The sequence below is a fragment of the Mastigoproctus giganteus genome, chromosome 10, assembly GCF_048544385.1.
Source record: "Mastigoproctus giganteus isolate SK-2022 chromosome 10, ASM4854438v1, whole genome shotgun sequence".
Classification (NCBI taxonomy): domain Eukaryota; kingdom Metazoa; phylum Arthropoda; class Arachnida; order Uropygi; family Thelyphonidae; genus Mastigoproctus; species Mastigoproctus giganteus.
This window is the reverse complement of record NC_143584.1, coordinates 159,735,153-159,753,070: the sequence shown is the minus strand read 5'-3', so window position 1 is coordinate 159,753,070 and position 17,918 is coordinate 159,735,153. Positions and strand designations below refer to the sequence as shown.

At 37.3% G+C, this 17,918-nt stretch overlaps 1 protein-coding gene across 3 annotated transcripts in view; it reads right to left on the bottom strand.

The window, feature by feature from the left end:
• Positions 1-17,918, bottom strand: part of Gcn5 (Gcn5 acetyltransferase) — a 240,352-nt gene that overhangs the window by 25,716 nt on the left and 196,718 nt on the right. For all 3 annotated transcript variants that reach the window (XM_090383703.1, XM_090383702.1, XM_090383704.1), the window contains exons 16-17: positions 15,959-16,073; positions 2,666-2,696 (exon numbers count right to left, since the gene is read on the bottom strand). In XM_090383703.1, coding sequence (XP_090239829.1) covers positions 2,666-2,696; positions 15,959-16,073 — 146 coding nt within the window. The remainder of the gene's footprint in view (positions 1-2,665; positions 2,697-15,958; positions 16,074-17,918) is intronic.

Genomic DNA, 17,918 nt, shown 5'->3' with positions numbered 1-17,918 from the left:
TAACTCACTACCTGGGCAGAAGACAATCAAGGAGTTCTGGGGCAACATATGAGGCAGTGAAATAAGACATAACAGCTGGGCACCCTGGAAAGAACTAGAACGAAAGAAAACCAAGAACATACAAGAGATGACAGAATGGAAGATTCATGAGGAAAAAGTACAACAGCTGATCAGGAAGTCACACAACTGATAAACTCCAAGGATAAATAATATTCACAACTACTGGTACAAGAAGTTCACTTGCACACACAAGCATCTAGCTGAGCAGTTCAACCAGATGATGAGTCACCCAGAAACAATCCCAGAGTTTCTTACTCAAGGAATCACTTATTTCCAGATTAAGGATCAAGATACAAGAAACCAAGCAATATACAGGCCAATCACCTAGTTCCCAACATGGACAAGATCCTGACGATGTGCATAGCCAAGAAGATATCAACTCACTCACAGATCCAGAACATCATGGTAGAGCACAGAAGGGATTCAAGCAAATGAGCAAAGGATGCAGGGAGCAATTAACCACTGATGCTTCAGATGTTACAGAGCAAGTCTACAAAAAGCACTGCAACCTGTACACAGCCTACATTAACTTTGAGGAAGTTTTTCACTGTGAGAGTGACTTTGTATATCTTTGGTGTCTCTGTTAGTCAACTATGAGGCATGGAGTTGAAGACCTTGCAGTAGCTGATGTAGGCCATGCCCACTGGGAGAGGAATCTTTCAGGAAGATGCCCTAAGCCCACTGTGGTTCTGTCTAGCACTCAAACCACTATTTACCAGGCTCAACAAGAGCAAGTATGGATATACTCTCAAGGAAAGAAGGAACAATCTGTACAATCTCTCCCACCTGATGTACATGGACATCAAGCTCTACAGGGCAACCAAGAAGCAACTTCAACAGCTATTCCAGATCACCAAAGAACTGAGCAATGACATCAGTATGGAATTTGGACTAGACAAATGTAAAGACCCACGGTGTGCATCAGGGAAAATTAATCAGCCAAAACTATCAGCTGCAGACTGGTAAAGAGATGAAAGCCATGATGGGTGAGAGACCTACAAATATCTGGGGATGATAAAGGCTCAGCAGTTAGAGCACAAGGAGATCAAGGCCTGCCTGACTGAAAAATACCATCAGAGGCTCAGAAGCCTGCTGAAAGCAAAGCTGAATGGAGGGAACACAGTTAAAAGCATAAACACCTATGCAGTCCCAGTGCTAACATACTCCTTCGGGATCACAGAATGGTCTAACACTGAGCTGGAAGAGATCATCAGAAAAGACTGACCATAGCTCAGAAAGAAGGAGGAAGAGGTTTGACAGACCTCATTGAGAAACAAAAGGAACATTAGAAAATGTTCCTAGTTTGATTAGGAACCCAGAGAGACAGATGAAACATGTTGACAATGCCATCTGGCCTCTGAAACAATTCAACGCATCATTGCAGGATGCAGATTATGCTCATAGATATGCCCAGGTCACTGGGATAATATATCAGAAGATAGCAGAGAAATACCAGTTGACCGTATTACAAGTACAAACTCCAAGCTATATTAGAAACTCTAACCCACAAGCTGCACTGTGAGGAACATACCATAATAACAGACAAGACACTCCCACACAACAGACTGGACATAACCCTCGTTGGCAAGAAGAAAAGGCTTCCAAATACCCCACACAAGAGACCCTAGCAGCGATAAGCCCTCCCAAAAAACATCTATAAGGAACTCCAGAAAGTTGTAATCCTGAACACCTGTAGGATAGTCAGAGAATACCTTGACAACAGTAACAGCCAGACATAACAACCACCCTGTGCACTTGGTAACAGTACCTATCATGAGGTGGAACTCTCCATGAAGGAGAAATAATAACATAATAATAATCAAATAAAAAATAAAAATAAATAATAATAACATTACAAAATAAACTATTTCTAAAATAAACCTGATATATTTCCTTTGTCATGTAGGTAAACATTCAGCTTACCTTAGAATTTACCCATGGAGGTAACTTATTCCTGTAATTAACAACTTGCTAGGAGAAAACTTCTTAAAATTTGAATTGTGACATTTGCATTGCTGCAAATGACACAAAGTTCAATCAGTGTGCTGATATCAAGCAGTTTTCAATTTCATGGACTAGACTTTACTTTTATGGCACTTGTCTATTGATCATTTAAGAATGACTGCATATGTGCATCATGACATCACTTTGACATGTATACATGTAAATGGCAGAAAACACATTAAGCATTTGCAAATGCTTTGCAAAAAGTGCTTTGATTAATGATAGTATACATTATAAAAATAAATCAAAATATGTATGGAAAAATTTTTTCTAAAAAAGCCAAATATAAAACTTATTGAAAATCCAAATCACTAAGGGTTGATTTGTTACATGTGAATAGATGAGCTGAAGCTAATATGTTCATTAAACAGTTTCATGAAATAAATTAATAATAAACTGGATAATGCAAATATGGATTTTTTTCACAATTTATTTTCCTGAGTTTGCAACTTTTAAACACTTTGCTGAACATGATTGTAATCCTTATTCATATCTTAGAGAATATTTTTCACTAGTTTAATAATGAGCGCAGTTTAAAACAGTTTGGTGTTTTATCAAATATCTTTAAGGATTTAAAGTAAGTATTCATGCAAGAACTTACATTTTCTTATCACATTTCCACCCTGCTTCCGCTGAAAATAAAATATTTTTAGTATTAAATTGTGCAAACGTTTAAATGCTAAATACATACAAATCACAGAAACTTTATACATGTATACAAAATGCAATATTAGTGTATATGTACTTGCTACCTGGGAGTCTAAAACGCTGATGGAACTGATATTCGGGTGACATTCAAGTCAAGTGGACCCAATTTCGGCGAAGTCCGGATGGTCTGTGACAGCTAAACCCTCTGCTTGTATCTTCACGATGGTGGGACTGTTAGTAATCCTGGGTATAACCTCCATGCACAAGTACATGGTGGGTGACCACCCAGGTGTGAACCAACATAAGCAGGGGTCGAGGTGTGGCTCCCACACCACATGGAGGAACGCCACCCCTCTATGTTACCAGGCAGTACTAGGTGGTAGATAACTAATCAACTGGTGAAATACCACCACTTTGCTTATTGGAGGCTTGAAGTGGTGGAACCCATGTTTAGTCTACAGAGCTAAGTTCCAGTCAACCCTTCCCTATCTCTTCCATCATGTAGTATGATTGATGACTTTTGAGGTTATGATGAACGTCGTGGCGAGATCCAATATTCCTTACATTTTGAGGGTACAGCTCTAAAATGGTGTTCGCAAGCCGGCCGGTAGTTAGTACACCGGACCGAACCTATTGGTAACTCTCTAGGAGGCTTCCGGATCAGCTAGAGTACAATCTTGCTACCTCTACTCTGCCAGATAGTGACTGGAGGGAGTCCAAGTAGTGTGTATGCGGGGAGCATTGTCGAGGCCACGTTATGTCAAGGATCTGGGTATATTCTTACCACATGTACGCCATATCCAAAAATTTCATTACTTCATGCAGCATGTCCTACCCACTTTTTCTTACTATTGAATACACCATGAATTGTCAAACTAATAGAGAAAGCTTATCTGCGAAAAGATCTAAATCTCCCAAGGACTTCCTAATTCATTTCACAAATATACGTGGTCTCAATTCTAATCTCAACGATGTCCATTTCCACTTGCAGTCTGCCAAACCCCATGTACGTTTTCTGACAGAATCTCAGTTATCGGTTGATTCAACTACTGCTCATCTTAGATGCCCAAATTATTCGCTGTATGATTCCTTTTGCCTCAAAGGTGGTACTTGTGCATATGTCCGTGCTGATATTCCCTGTCAGAGACTTGGCAATTTGGAATCTCCTCTCTTTGATCTTCTCTGGCTTAAAATCTCTCTACCTCATTTGTCAAATTTATCTGTTGTCTCTACCGTTCTCCCAATTCCACTAATCACTTGGAGCTCTTTGACTTCCTCTCTCTGCAACTTGACTTTCTCCAGTCCAACTTTCCTAACAGTGAGGTAATTTTCCTTGGTGATTTTAATGTTCACAACTCCAGCTGGCTTCCGTTTTCTAGTCACACCGACCCAGCAGGTCGAGATGCTGAGGCTTTTGCAATTACTAATGACCTAGCACAGATGGTGCATTTACCTACAAGAATACCGGACAATCCTAATCATACAGCCAATACGCTTGATCTTTTTCTCACAAACAACCCTTCTAAGTACACGGTCGAAGTGAGAGGTCCTTTAGGCACTTCAGATCACAACTTGGTGATTGTCTCTTCTCCAATGGAGCCTTTATCTTAAGGCTATTCCCAACCTCGTGTTGTTTGGCATTACAAGAATGCAAAATGGGATGACCTGCGAGACTTCTTTTCTTCTTTTCCTTGGTTGGATTACTGTTTAAAAACTTCTGATGTCAACGTTTGCTCAGATCGTGTCAGTGAAATTATTCTTGCAGGAATGGAATCCTTTATCCCACACTCCACTCTAAAATCTCGTCCTTTATCTAAACCTTGGTTTTCCAATAAATGTGCTAAGGCTGTCCAAGAGAAGAATGTTGCATATCATAATTGGCTTGTTTCTAATTCATCAGTTTCATTTTCTGCTAACACCAAAGCTCGCAACAATTGTAAAGCAGTTATTAATCAGTCCAAACTAGAGTTTGAACAGGCTAAGAGTAGAAAACTTGCTTCATGCCCTAATGGTAGCTGAGCGTTCTGGTCTCTTGCCAAAGCTATTGGCCGCAACTGTTGCCCATCTCTGCTCGCACCTCTGTCCAAACCAGATGGTTCTGTTGTCACTTCAGCCAAGGATAAAGCTGACCTCCTAGCATCCCATTTTTCTTCCAGCTCATGTATTAATGATCTTGGTAAAACACCTCCCACCATTCCCAACACGCTCCATTCAATGCCTCCTGTGGTCTTCCGTCAAAAGGATATCAGAAGGATTTTGATGAATCTTGATGCTAAGAAAGCTCCAGGTAATGATGGTATTTCTCCACTTGTTCTCAAAACCTGTGTTCCTGATTCTTTGCCGCCTTTTTTCACTTTCTTATTCCAAAGGTGTTTTTCCTTCTGCTTGGAAATTTGCTCATCTGCAGCCAGTTCCTAAAAAGGGTGACAAATCCCTCCCATCCAATTATCGTCCCATTCTACTCTTTCTAAAGTAATGGAGAAATCAATTAACCGCCAACTCTTAAACTATCTAGAAAGCTTCCGTCTGATCAACAATCGCCAGTATGGATTCTGTCAGTGTCGATCCACTGGTGATATTTTGGCTTATGTTACCCATTTATGGACTAATTCAATGGAAAGGTTCGGTGAAACACAAGTAGTTGTTCTTGACATCTCAAAGGCTTTTGATCGTGTTTGGCATAAAGGTCTTCTAAACAAGCTTCCATCTTATGGTTTGCCAACTGTTTTTTGTAATTGGTTATCCAGTTTTCTCTCTGATCGCTCATTGAGGGTGATGGTAGATGACTCTCTGTCTTCTAACTTCTCCACTAATGCCAGTGTCCCCCAAGGTTCAGTTCTTTCCCCCTCTCTTTTCCTCTTGCATATCAATGCCTTCTTCCATTGACTGGAAATCCTATCCATAGTTTTGCCGATGATAGCACATTGCATTCAACTTTCCATTTTGAGAAACCTTGTCCTGCTCAATCAGCTTCAACTTCTCGAAAATCTGCTACCAGTTCCTTAAATTCCGATCTTCAGGTAATTCTCCAGTGGGGCAAAGACAACTTAGTTGATTTTAACCTTTCTAAAACTCAGCCTTGTCTTATATCTCGCAAAAAGGATTCTTCTGCTCCTATGCTTATCTTTAGTGACACTTCGATTTCTAGGCAAAATGATATATCTCTTTTGGGGATTACCCTGACTTCTAATCTCTCTTGGCACAAGCACATTACAAATATTGCTCCCTCTGCATCTAAAAAACTTGGTTTTCTCTTTCGCTCTTGGCATTACTTTTTTTCAAACAGCTGTTCACTCTGTATAAATCACAAATCTGCCCTGCCATGGAATATTGTTCCCACATCTGGGGTGGTGCCCCCAAAACCTCTCTCAGGCTTCTTGATTCCATTCAGAAGAGGGTAGTTAGGTTAATTAATGATTCATCTCTAACAGAGTCTCTCTCCTCGCTTTCTCATAGACGCACTGTTTCTGCTGCATGCCTCTTCTACAGATACTTCCATGGGTACTGTTCTTCTGAATTGGCTTCTATAATTCCCGCTCTCACTTTCAAAACAGTCCGAACACGTGCCGCCACCAGACAACATCCATTTACTGTCCAACTTCAAACCCACAGAACCAAATTTTCATCTTCCTCATTTATTCATTCAACTGCTGTTTTCTGGAACAACCTTCCTTCATACATATTTCCTGAAAATTACAATCTACAGAAGTTCATGTCCAATGTCAACAAATATCTTCTTTCGTCTTCTCAACCTCCAACCCAAGCACAGTACTAAGTACTATAGGTTCTAATACCTCTCGTGTTTGGGTTTCACATAAAAAAAAAAAAAAAATACTGCATCAATGTACAGTAATGGGCTTTTTTTTTTTTTCTTTTAATTTGTGCTTAAGCAATTAAGGGCAGATGGTATAATAAGTACACATCATAAAAGTCCAGCTATCTGCCATCCATCCATCTGGAAAGCTCATGTAATTGGCATATTTGAAATATTATATATATATATATATATATAAAAAAAAAAAACAGAATAGTTTACTATTTTCCAACCTACTAACAGAGAATCTGTGAATTAAATAATTACAAAGATATAATAATAAAAACAATATTTTTTAGCAAACTAACAATTTCTCTTAAAAAAATTATTTTAGAAAGTTGAAAAATACTGTATTTACTATTTACATTTTATCAATAGGGACCACCAGAAGCACAGGAAGGAAAACTCAAAACGTCCAGGCAAAAAAAAAAAAAAAAAAAACCCGTTTCTTGAGGCTGCTAATTTGGCCATTAATTAAACTTAAAACTATGCACCTCTCATTTTGTTAAAATTCTGGTCTTCATTTATAGGTTGTAAGTAATAATTCAAGGATCCTGCATGCACAAATTCAGATTTACTTTGAGATTTGTTTTCACGTTTAAGAGAAATGGGAAGACAGACTGCTACGATTGCCATTCCAATCAGAATGGCAATTGTCTAACTGTGTGTTTGTTCTTGTTAGAAATTATTCCATCACTTGTCCATCCCCCTTCAATAATTTGTCCAGTTCTTCCTTGAATTTATTCAAATTGCCCACTTCCACAACAACAGATGGAAGTTTGTTTCAATGATCAATCAACTGCCACACATCTATCCTGCAAAGGAGGTGATTGTCCCTCTGTATAAGGCAATGGTCAGGCCACGCCTTGAGTACTGCGTACAGGTCTGGAGGCCTCATTTTAGGAAGGATGTAGATTTGCTTGAGCGTGTACAGAGAAGAGCAACACGATTGGTGAGGGGAATGAAGGGATCCTCTTACCAAGAGAGGCTTAAGTTCTGCAAATTGCAGTGGCTGGAGACTAGGCACCTGCGCGGTGATCTGATTGAGGTCTATAAGGCCTTGAATGGGTTGAGCACGCTGAATTCTGATGGGATCCTCCCACTTGTTCAGAATACGAACCTACGGGGACATAAGTTCAAATTAAGAAAGGACAGATGTAGAATAGATGTGCGGAAATTTGCCTTTAGCCAGCGGGTGGTTAATTGCTGGAACAAACTTCCATCTGTCGTTGTGGAAGTTGATAGGTTAAATAAATTTAAGGAGGAACTGGACAGGCATTTGGAGGGTATGGTGTGATTTTTTTTTTTTTTTTTTTGGCTGATGCTGCATAAGCTCCTACACTTGCTTTCTTGCATCATGTGCCACTACTACTACTACTACTACTACTACTAATCATCATTCCTCAATTTCAATTTATGACCCCTCACATGTGTAGTCTGGGAAAGAGGAAAAATGATTTCAGCATTGAACTTGCTCAATCCATTCAAAGCCTTAAACACCTCAATCAGATCACACCTCGCAGTTGCCTAGTCCCCAGATGCTGAAATCTACAGAACTGAAGCCTTTCTTGGTAAGACCGCCTTTTTGTTCTCTTCACTAATCTTGTTGCCTTTCTCTGCACTCATTACAACAGATCTACATCCTTCCTAAAATAAGGCCTCTAGACCTGAGTACACTATTCAAGATGCAACCTAATCATTGTCTTATGGCACCTCTGTAGCCAGGTGGGCAGGAGCAGCAGCAGTGCATAACACACGCTTCTTGATTAGACTGGGGTTCGAGCCCGTGACCACCAAATATGGAGGATGCGGAAAGGTCAGGAGATGACCACCGCATATCCCTGGAGCAATATGGCCTTAGTTGCTAATGCTCCTAAAAACCAAATAAAAACATTGTCTTATATAATGAGTAAATCACCTCCTTATAACTGCTACAAAAGTTCCTGTATATCACTGGCAAAACCCCATGAGCTGTCCTGGCAGCCTATATGCACTGTTCATAGAACATCACATCTGACTGCACAATTACCAGATCATTTTCATTTTCCACTACCCTGAGTCTAGTACCACACAGTTGGTATGTTAATCTGGGATTAACTAGGACTTACAATACCGTTCAAAATCTTAATACCGGTATTTAGGTATTTTTAATTTATGAAACCGGGATACAGGTATTCCAAAAACAAACGTTTTTTTCAATAAATTTTGATGATAATTAGGTGCAATAAAGTAAGGAAAAAAACAAGTACTGCAATTACTTGAATCCATGTCTTAAATAAACTTTTATTGCAATAATAAATATTCTGAAAAAAAATCATTAAAATACAGTTATTCTAAAAAAAAAAAAATACATATTTTTACTGCAAAGTTTAGTTATGTTCAAGCATCCACACTACCTGTCCGAATAAAGGGAGCTCTTAAGAAACATAAGCAATCAATAGTATGATTGTTTAAAATGGATCTAATTTTGGTACATATTTGATTAGTGGCAGAAAGGTGCCCCCGTAGCCAGGTGGGAAGGAGCAGCAGTGCGTAGCACACACTTCTTGATTAGACCGGGGTTCGAGCCCGTCACCACCAAATACGGAAAGGTCAGGGAATGACTACCGCATATTGACGGAGCAATATGGCCTTAGTTGCTAATGCTCCTAAAAAAAAACAAATAACAATAACAACAATAACAGCGGCAGAAAACGCCCTTTTGGATTCTATGCTGAATGGTGCTATTGTACTGAGATAATTGTAGATGATCTCAGACCATATTTTATAGGCTTTGAACTTTTTTTAGAAAAAAAAATAGTTACAAAGTATTTCATTAATTTCAGACTCAAGTTCATCTTTTAAAATCTCATTGGAGTCAGGCAATTTCTTATTTTGGAAAGAATTTGTGGAACACTGATGTTCTGTTCCATGTTGGTCTTTCATGGTTGAATTATGTTCATCATTTTCTGCAGGAGAAAGATGTTTTATTCAGCGAAGTATAATTTTCACTGTAGTGTCTTTGCTGAGCCTGGGAGAGAGCAAAGAGTGGTGATAAGGAATAAAGAAGAGAGCAAAGAGTGCAGTTAAGAAATTCTTCACATATATAAATGCAAAGAACAGAAGGACAAATCAGATTGGACCCTTATGTAATGGACGTGGGATAGTATTAGATACCATAGCTGAAGTTGCAGATGAACTCAACAGTTACTTTGCATCGATATTTACATAAAAAAAAAAACCTTTGTGTCAATGAGATATTATGGAGGTGAAGTTGAAAAAAAATGTAATTAATGATGTTGAAATTTCAAATGATTATTTAATGAGAACTTTTGCACCTACGGGCGAGTAAGGCTCCTGTGGTTGATGGCATATACCCTATAGGGAGGTGATTATTCCCTTGTATAAGGCAATGGTCAGGCCCCACCTTGAGTACTGTATACAGGTCTGGAGGCCTCATTTCAAGAAGGATGTAGAGCTGCTGGAACGAGTACAGAGAAGGGCAACAAGGTTAGTGAACGGAACAAAGGGTTGCTCTTATGAAGAAAGGTTTAAGTTTTACAAATTACTGTGTCTGGAGACTAGGCACTGGCGAGGTGATCTGATAGGGGTATACAAAGCCTTGAATGGTTTGAGCATGCTCAATGCTAATGGGATACTGCCTCTTGCTCAGAATAATCACCTGAGAGGGCATAAATTCAAACTGAGGAAAGACAGATGTAGGACAGATGTGCAGAAATTTGCCTTTAGCCAGTGGGTAGTTGGTTGGTGGAACAGACTTCCATCCCTTGTTGTGGAAGTTGATAGCCTAAATAAATTTAAGGCTCAGCTGGACAGGTATTTCGAACGAAAGGAGGGGTGAAGTGGAAGGGTTTTTTTTTTTTTTTTTTTTTTTTTTTTGGCTGATGCTGCATAAGCTTGCTTTCTTGCATCATATGCCTCTACTAATGTTATGCTAATCTTAAAGGAGGTGGCAAGTGAGCGCATTGACCCATTAAGGCTAGTTATGAGAGCATCACTGGACTCAGGAGAGATTCCGTTGGATTGGTGTAAATTGGAACGTAAAGGCGGTTCTAGGAGTGTAAAGGGAAATTACCGACCGGCCAGTCTAACTTCCGTAGTAGGGAAAAATCATAGAGGCAATGATCAAGGGTGGAATTCAGGATCATAGATGGAAATGGAATTCTGTAGGATACACACCATGGTTTTGTAAAAGGAAAATCATGTTTAATTAATCTGGTTAGCTATTTTGACAGGGTCACTCAAGAGCTGGACTTTGGGAATAATTTCGACATTGTTTATTTGTATTTCAGCAAAGCATTTGACTCAGTCCCGCATGAGTGGTTACTTTATAAGTTGGAGCAGGCTGGAATCATAGGGAAAATCCTTAAATGGACAGCAGGATGGCTTGAGGGCACCAGGCAGAGGGTTGTGATAAATGGTTATTCCTCAGATTGGGTTAATGCAAGAAGTGGGATCTCCCAAGGATCAGTATTGGGACCACTGTTGTTTTTGATTATCTTAAATGAACCCCAGGGGCTCACATCTGGTGAGTATGGGCTTGGCAAACCCAGGGTCCTGAGCTGGATATCATCATTCTTCTCTTTCTTGGTGATTCCTTTCTGCTTCTGACTCTCTCTCTCTCTCTCTCTCTCAGGGTAATTTGGGAATTTTTTTTTGGCTGGTGCAGTATAAGCCTCAGGCTTTCTTGCACAATACGGCTAATAATAATAATGAGGGATGGAGGGCGTGAGGTCTTGCAACTTGCAAATGATGTAAAGACCAGTAGAGTAGTTAATATCGCCACCAAGCAGAGCTTCTTCAGGGTGACCTAGATAGACTTCCGAGATGGTCAGAAAATTGGCAGCTATGCTTTAATTCAACAAAATGCAAGGTCTTACACCTGGGGAACAGCAACCCCAAAATAACTTATACACTTGGTGGAGTTGAACTAAAGTCAGTAGTGGAGGAATGGGACTTGGGAGTTATAATATGGTCATACATCAAGTTGTCCGAGAATTGTGGACAGGTTGCAATGTTGCATGGTGTCCTATCGATGATTTATTGAACATTTGCTAGTAGAGATCACATCATAATCACATAAAGGTGGTTTTATAACCTTTATGTGATTAAATTATAACAATTATTTTTTTAAAAATTAGTACCGAAAAACCGGTATTTTCTGTATCAATACCAGTATTTCAATACTAAAAAAAAATGACAGGGATCCTGGTATTGAAAGCCCTAATTGCTACCGACATGCAGTTAACATTTGTCAACGTTAAACTTCTCAGCCCAACTGCCTAGGATTTTTAGATCTTGTTGCAGTAGATTACCCTGATTGCTGTCATTAAACACCCTGCCAACCTTTGTTTCATCTGCAGACATATACATTAAGCCTGACATGCCTTCATCAATATCACTAATAAATATAGAAAACAGCAACGGGCCCAGCACTGAATCCTGGGGATCCCACTAATAATATTAGTCCATGAAGAGCAGTATTCATTAATAACCATCCCTTTGTCCATAGCAGTAGATTTCCCTCAATGTCACACTGTTCCAATTTGTACAGCATTGTTTTATGTACAACATTAAAAGCTTTCCTGAAATTCAAGTATATATCAAAATTATTTATTGCATTCGTCTGTTGTTCGCTGAATCATAGTATTCAATCAAATTAGTCAGAGAAGATTGTCTCATAACAAATCCCATGCTGTGAATGCAGTATAATTGCACTGTCTAGATGGTCGTGCATTACTTCTTTAACCAGTGACTTCATTATTTTTCCTGAAAGAGAAGTTAAGCTAATAGGTCTGTCTTTACTCGTGCCACCTTTTGATCCCCCATTGTGAACTGGGGGATTCACATAACTATATTCCATAGGGACCTTCCCGAGTCCAAAGATGCTCTCATAATTATGGCTAAGGGTTTGCTTGCCTCCCTTCATATAATTAGACGGATTCCATTCACCACCAACATCTTTTTTATGTTTAGCTTCAACAATTTCTCTTCCATTTTTGTCTGTTACCAGTCATTTAGTTCCCTGTTAGAGTTTGATAAACTTCTGGCATTCCCTTCCCAAAGAAGTCCTTGTGTGAATTGTAGATGCAAAATACCTATTCAGTTTGTCAGAAACCTAAGCATGATCATCAACAGTTAAAACCATTGATATCAAGTGGACCAATGTGGTTCAACCCCTTCCTTCAATTGTTAATATAATTAAAGGAGTCTTTGCTGCTTTACTTGGCATTCTTTGCTAGAGATTTCTCATAATCTGCCTTAAGTTGCCTAACCTCCTTTGTGACTTGATTATATACTAGTTTATATCTACCATAGGCTTCTGTATCTGAGAGATTACGGTGATAGATTAATTAGATATAAGGACCTGGGACTGAAGATATGTGTAGAGCCGAAGTGGCAAATGTAGAACCAAGAACATTAACCAAACTGAATGAAAAATTAAATTTCCCAAACAAATTTTGGAGAGGGGAGAGAACAACCATAAAGTTTATTGTAGGAAATAAAATAATAGGAGCAAATTATTAAATTATTATAAAAAAAGGCTATATAAATCACATTATTCTTGAGTGTCCAAGACTTCTTAGATTATATAGTTTTTCATTTTTGGAAACCCTAAATCGGGAAGGAAACACAGTTTTATTGGTTTTGGCATTTAAATCCGTTTTTTTTATTTAACATTTAAACATTTAGTTATGTTTCCTGGCTGGTTGGTAGCAACAAGAATTTTCCACTGGATAGTATATACCTTCCTGAGGGTATGATGCTCATTCTACCTGGGGGACTGCAATTATCTATTTCTACGGTTGTAATATCTCTATCTGGAGTTCTACTGTTGTTGTTATATCCTCTTTGTTTGGGAAAAAATATTATGCTTGAACATATTTAAGTATTCCATTCTGATGTTCACTCCTTTTCTATTAATAGTTTTTTCTGTTTAAGTTAAAAACTCTTTCCAAAAGAGGTCACAACAATGACAGCAGAACTCCAAGTAGAGATATTCCAATCTTAAAAACAGATAATTGCAATTCACCAAGAATACCACCTATACCAAAGACTTGCACAAACACCGTCCCACAAGAATTTGCTGCTATAGTCTATGACGTCTTGGCATAATTTCTGATGATTTATAAATTAATTTCTACATTAATTTAGAAATCATGTAAATTGTACATTCACAATTTCTTAGTATGAACCAGAGCTGTAATGCTCAATATGTTCAACGTTGATATCAATATTTGTAAAATAATAAGAGAAGTTTACCTCAATATAGTATGTAGAACACTTCCGTATGATACTCTCCAGAAATTAAAATGAAAAAATCGAAAAACTTACATTAGTTTAAAAAATAAAAATCAATTTAACGTAATTAAAAATAAGAAAATAAATTAAAAGAATTTAACGATAAAAATTGCAAAACGATTTTCCTTCCTGAAGCTGACAACACTTTGTCGTCATCACAGGAATGAAAAAATTTCGGGCATAAAACAACTAGTACTTGCCACATCGCGTAATATCATTAAACTTGCCTTAAAATCTCGATATACTAATAAACAAAAATACCTTTCTGAGGTTAGGAAGCTTTGTGATAAATTAAAAAAATTATCTAAATCCTAACGATGTTCTGTATTGAAGACCTCCATAGATTTGCGATGGGAAGCACAGACCTCAGATATAAAAAACAGACACATTAACAAATTACAAACATTATCGGGGGGGGGGGGTCAAGACACGTTTGGCCCTCTGCTGGGGGTAGCCTTCTGTTCTGCCTACCCTTGCTTCCTTCCCCTTTTCTTAACTTTCCTATCCAACTTGCTCCATTCTTCTAACTTGGCCTCTCTCCTTTCTTGCTTTGCAAGTGGGGAGAGCCCGTCAGGTGTTCCTTCTACCTTCCTCGCCTGGCTCCTCGTGCTGGTGGATAGATGCTGAAAGCCTCCTTCCATGGTGATCGAGCCTCCCAGTAACTAAGAGGCCAGTCAAACAACACACTACTCATACATAACCCACACTGACTGGCCTTGCAATGTTGTGCATACATCACAGAGTACTCAATGCGGATTTGTAGGGAACCACAGGAACCGCTTGACAAAAACACTATGTCCACTAATTACATCAGCATCAAACATTATTTCATTTGCATATTTATTGTTTGAGATCTTGTTCACATATATTATGCATTTGATTGAGGAAATTCAATGAAGTGTGGGAAAGTGGTGGGAGCAAATCCGGTTCTCAAATTCTTCAAATTTTTTAAAATATCATTTTTTTAAAACAAGTGTATGATTAAAGACTTATCATAAGACTTATTTTAAAGTTTTACTCTTAAATTTTCATTTAAAATTTATTCAAATAAAAAATATATTTAAATATATTTTTTTAAAAAATTTAAATAAAAAAAATTATTTTTGCTATACATGCTTAAAAGATATTCCAGGGTATCTATGTGTACATTTATATCTTATGAAAACATCTTCTAGATGTTGGCATGATTTTTCAATCCTGTCTGATGTTAATTTATAAAAAAATAAATATTATTCCTTCTCATATCCGCTACACAAGGAGGAATAATATATATATATATATATATATATATATATATTTTTTTTTTTTTTTTCTTATACTGGCAGAGTTTCTAGAAAAATTGGCTGGGATTGCCTATTATAGCAAAAAAAAAAACAACAAAAAAAAACAGATATATATATCCATTATACTGTCAAGATAATAAATATATTAAGAAGTGCCCAATTTTAAATCACTGACTGCCTTTACTCCAAACGTTTTTATGATATCATGGAGGAGTCAGATGCGCTAGCCAGTGTGACTTTTAGGGATGTGCCAGCTAGGGGATTAATGACCTATCTCTCTACAGTGTCTCTACACTTCTGTGTTATAGATCATTCAGTTTCTGCTACATGACTTTTCTATAGATACTTCTATGGGTACTGTTCTTCTGAATTGGCATTTCATTCCTCTACTCATTTCCAAACCAATCCAAACACATGATAACCAATCAGCATCCATTAACTGTCCAACTTCACACTCACAGAGACAACTTTTTCATATTTCTCATTTATCCTTTCTACTTCTGCTCTCTGGAATTCTTCCTTCACACGTATTTCCTGAAAATGACAGTCCCCAGAAATTCAAGTCTAATGTCAATAATTATCTTTTGTCTTCTTATCCTTCAACCCATATCCATGTTGTCTCTCCATTATTCATAAAAATAAATACATAAAAAAAAACAGTCCAAATTACTATTCCAAATTAGTGAGGTTTTACTGTATTGGGAAAATAAAAATATATGACAAAGGGCTTGTAATGAAAGTTTTAGGAAAAATAATATGGTTATTATGACAAAATATCACAAATGAAATACTAAAACAAGGGAACATTTAAAAGAAATAATATTCAGATGCATTAAAAAAAACTTACTGATGCCTGGAATGCTTTCAACTGGTATTTCTCTGACACCATCTTTAAAGCATGTTAATCCTGGATAAACTTTCTGCATCATTTCTTGCTGTCTCTCTATTAATTTTTTGATAACCTAAATGAAATATAATGAGATATAAATTTGTTGTTATTGTTACTGGTTCTATGGAGCATCAGCATTTTTGTCCATATTGCTCCAGTCTGTTATGTCTGTACATGAGTGTGTTCATGGACAGATTTTCATGTTGTGTGTGCTGAAAATCCAAGAATAACTCATGGGGAAAAATACTACCTCCTCCAACTGAGATCAGCTAACTACCTGACTGAAAGTACCTCTAAGAATCCCTCTAGTCTTCAAACTCATGAAGGGGCAAAAGTACTATAAGTATACTACTAAACTATTATAAGTAAAACCACTATGAAGGGGCAAAACTACTATAACTACTATAAGAAAGGGGCAAAACTACTATAATGATCAGTTAAATTTACATCCTTTACATTGAGGATGTAAATTTAACTAATCTTTCAAACTGTTACACATGAATAGATATTATTAAGTGGTGTATGAAAGCAATTTAAGACTCTTCCACCTATTTCAGTGAACTATGTAAGTTATGTTTGATTTATGCAAACAGAACTACTAATTTTTGTTGAAATATGCATTATGCTGCCTATTACATCAAATAGGCAGCCACAAGACTGAGAAGATAGGAATAGTAGACCACTTTGTGATCCACTATTCCTATGTATATATGGATGAAAATATTATTATCAGTGTATTAGGTGGTGGTGCTGAACTGTCAAATGTAATTACCATGGAAAAATTGAGAACACAATGCAAGGTAAAAACAGAATACCTGAAATAAAATAAAATTAAAGTTTAACATAAAAATAAATGATAGTAGCTAAAACCGTGGGTCCTAGGACTTCTTAACTACTTCATCAAGGGGGTCAGCAACATAAAGGGGCAAAACTATTATAAGTATACTATTAAATTATTATAAGTAAAACTACTACAAAACTACTATGAAGGGGCAAAAACTATAAGAAAGTGCTCGTCATGAGATGACAGTGCAAACTACCACATCAAATGTGTGAAAGTGTGATTTGATGAACACAAAATCGACTTCAAGTATCTGCCCTGGCAGCTCAATTCCCCAGTTTGTTATGTCAATGGTTCAATTTTCTTCATATCACTTTTCAACAGCTTTTTGGCTCTGTGCCATGCCATGAATGAGCAGTGATTTGGACAACGGTAACCCAATATGCTATTAACTCATGACTCTAATAAAGTGGGCAGGCAATTTTGTGTATATATTGTATTTATGATTTTTAAAATTTTGGTTTTAATAAATAAATGTTCTTGCAAAAGATCATCTGTTTTAAACTTGTTGATAAAAAAAATTCAAATTAAGTTGTTTTTGTATCACTCCACTTACATTCATGTCTATGGATTACAAGCATGAGCATTCACAAAGCTTATCCTGTCACAATGAACTTGATGCAGGAATAGAACTCTTAAACTTGAATAATTTATAGATTCAAAGCTTTGGGTACTCATTAAAGAATTATTTTTCATATATGACAGCCTGTAGACTAATCTGGTGGTGCCGCCACTAGTTTACAAATCTAGAAAGTAATTTTTGTGAGTACAGAATTTGCAATAGAATCTCTAGGATATCTCAATCTTGGACACTTAAAGCCTTGAGAAATGATCCCACTCTGTCACTATATCATATATCATCAAAATATAGGAATATATTCCAAAGCATTAACCTCAATTTGAGTAGTCCAAAAGTAGAAAACTACCTCATATCCAAATAATGCTTGTCTTCTGATCTCTCACTAAAGTCATATGCTGCAATGTCTCTCCCACCACATCTTGATTCTGATAATTCTATTGCTAATTCTTCTATAAAGCTGACCTACTATATGCTACGTTCTTTCAATCCTTGCAATG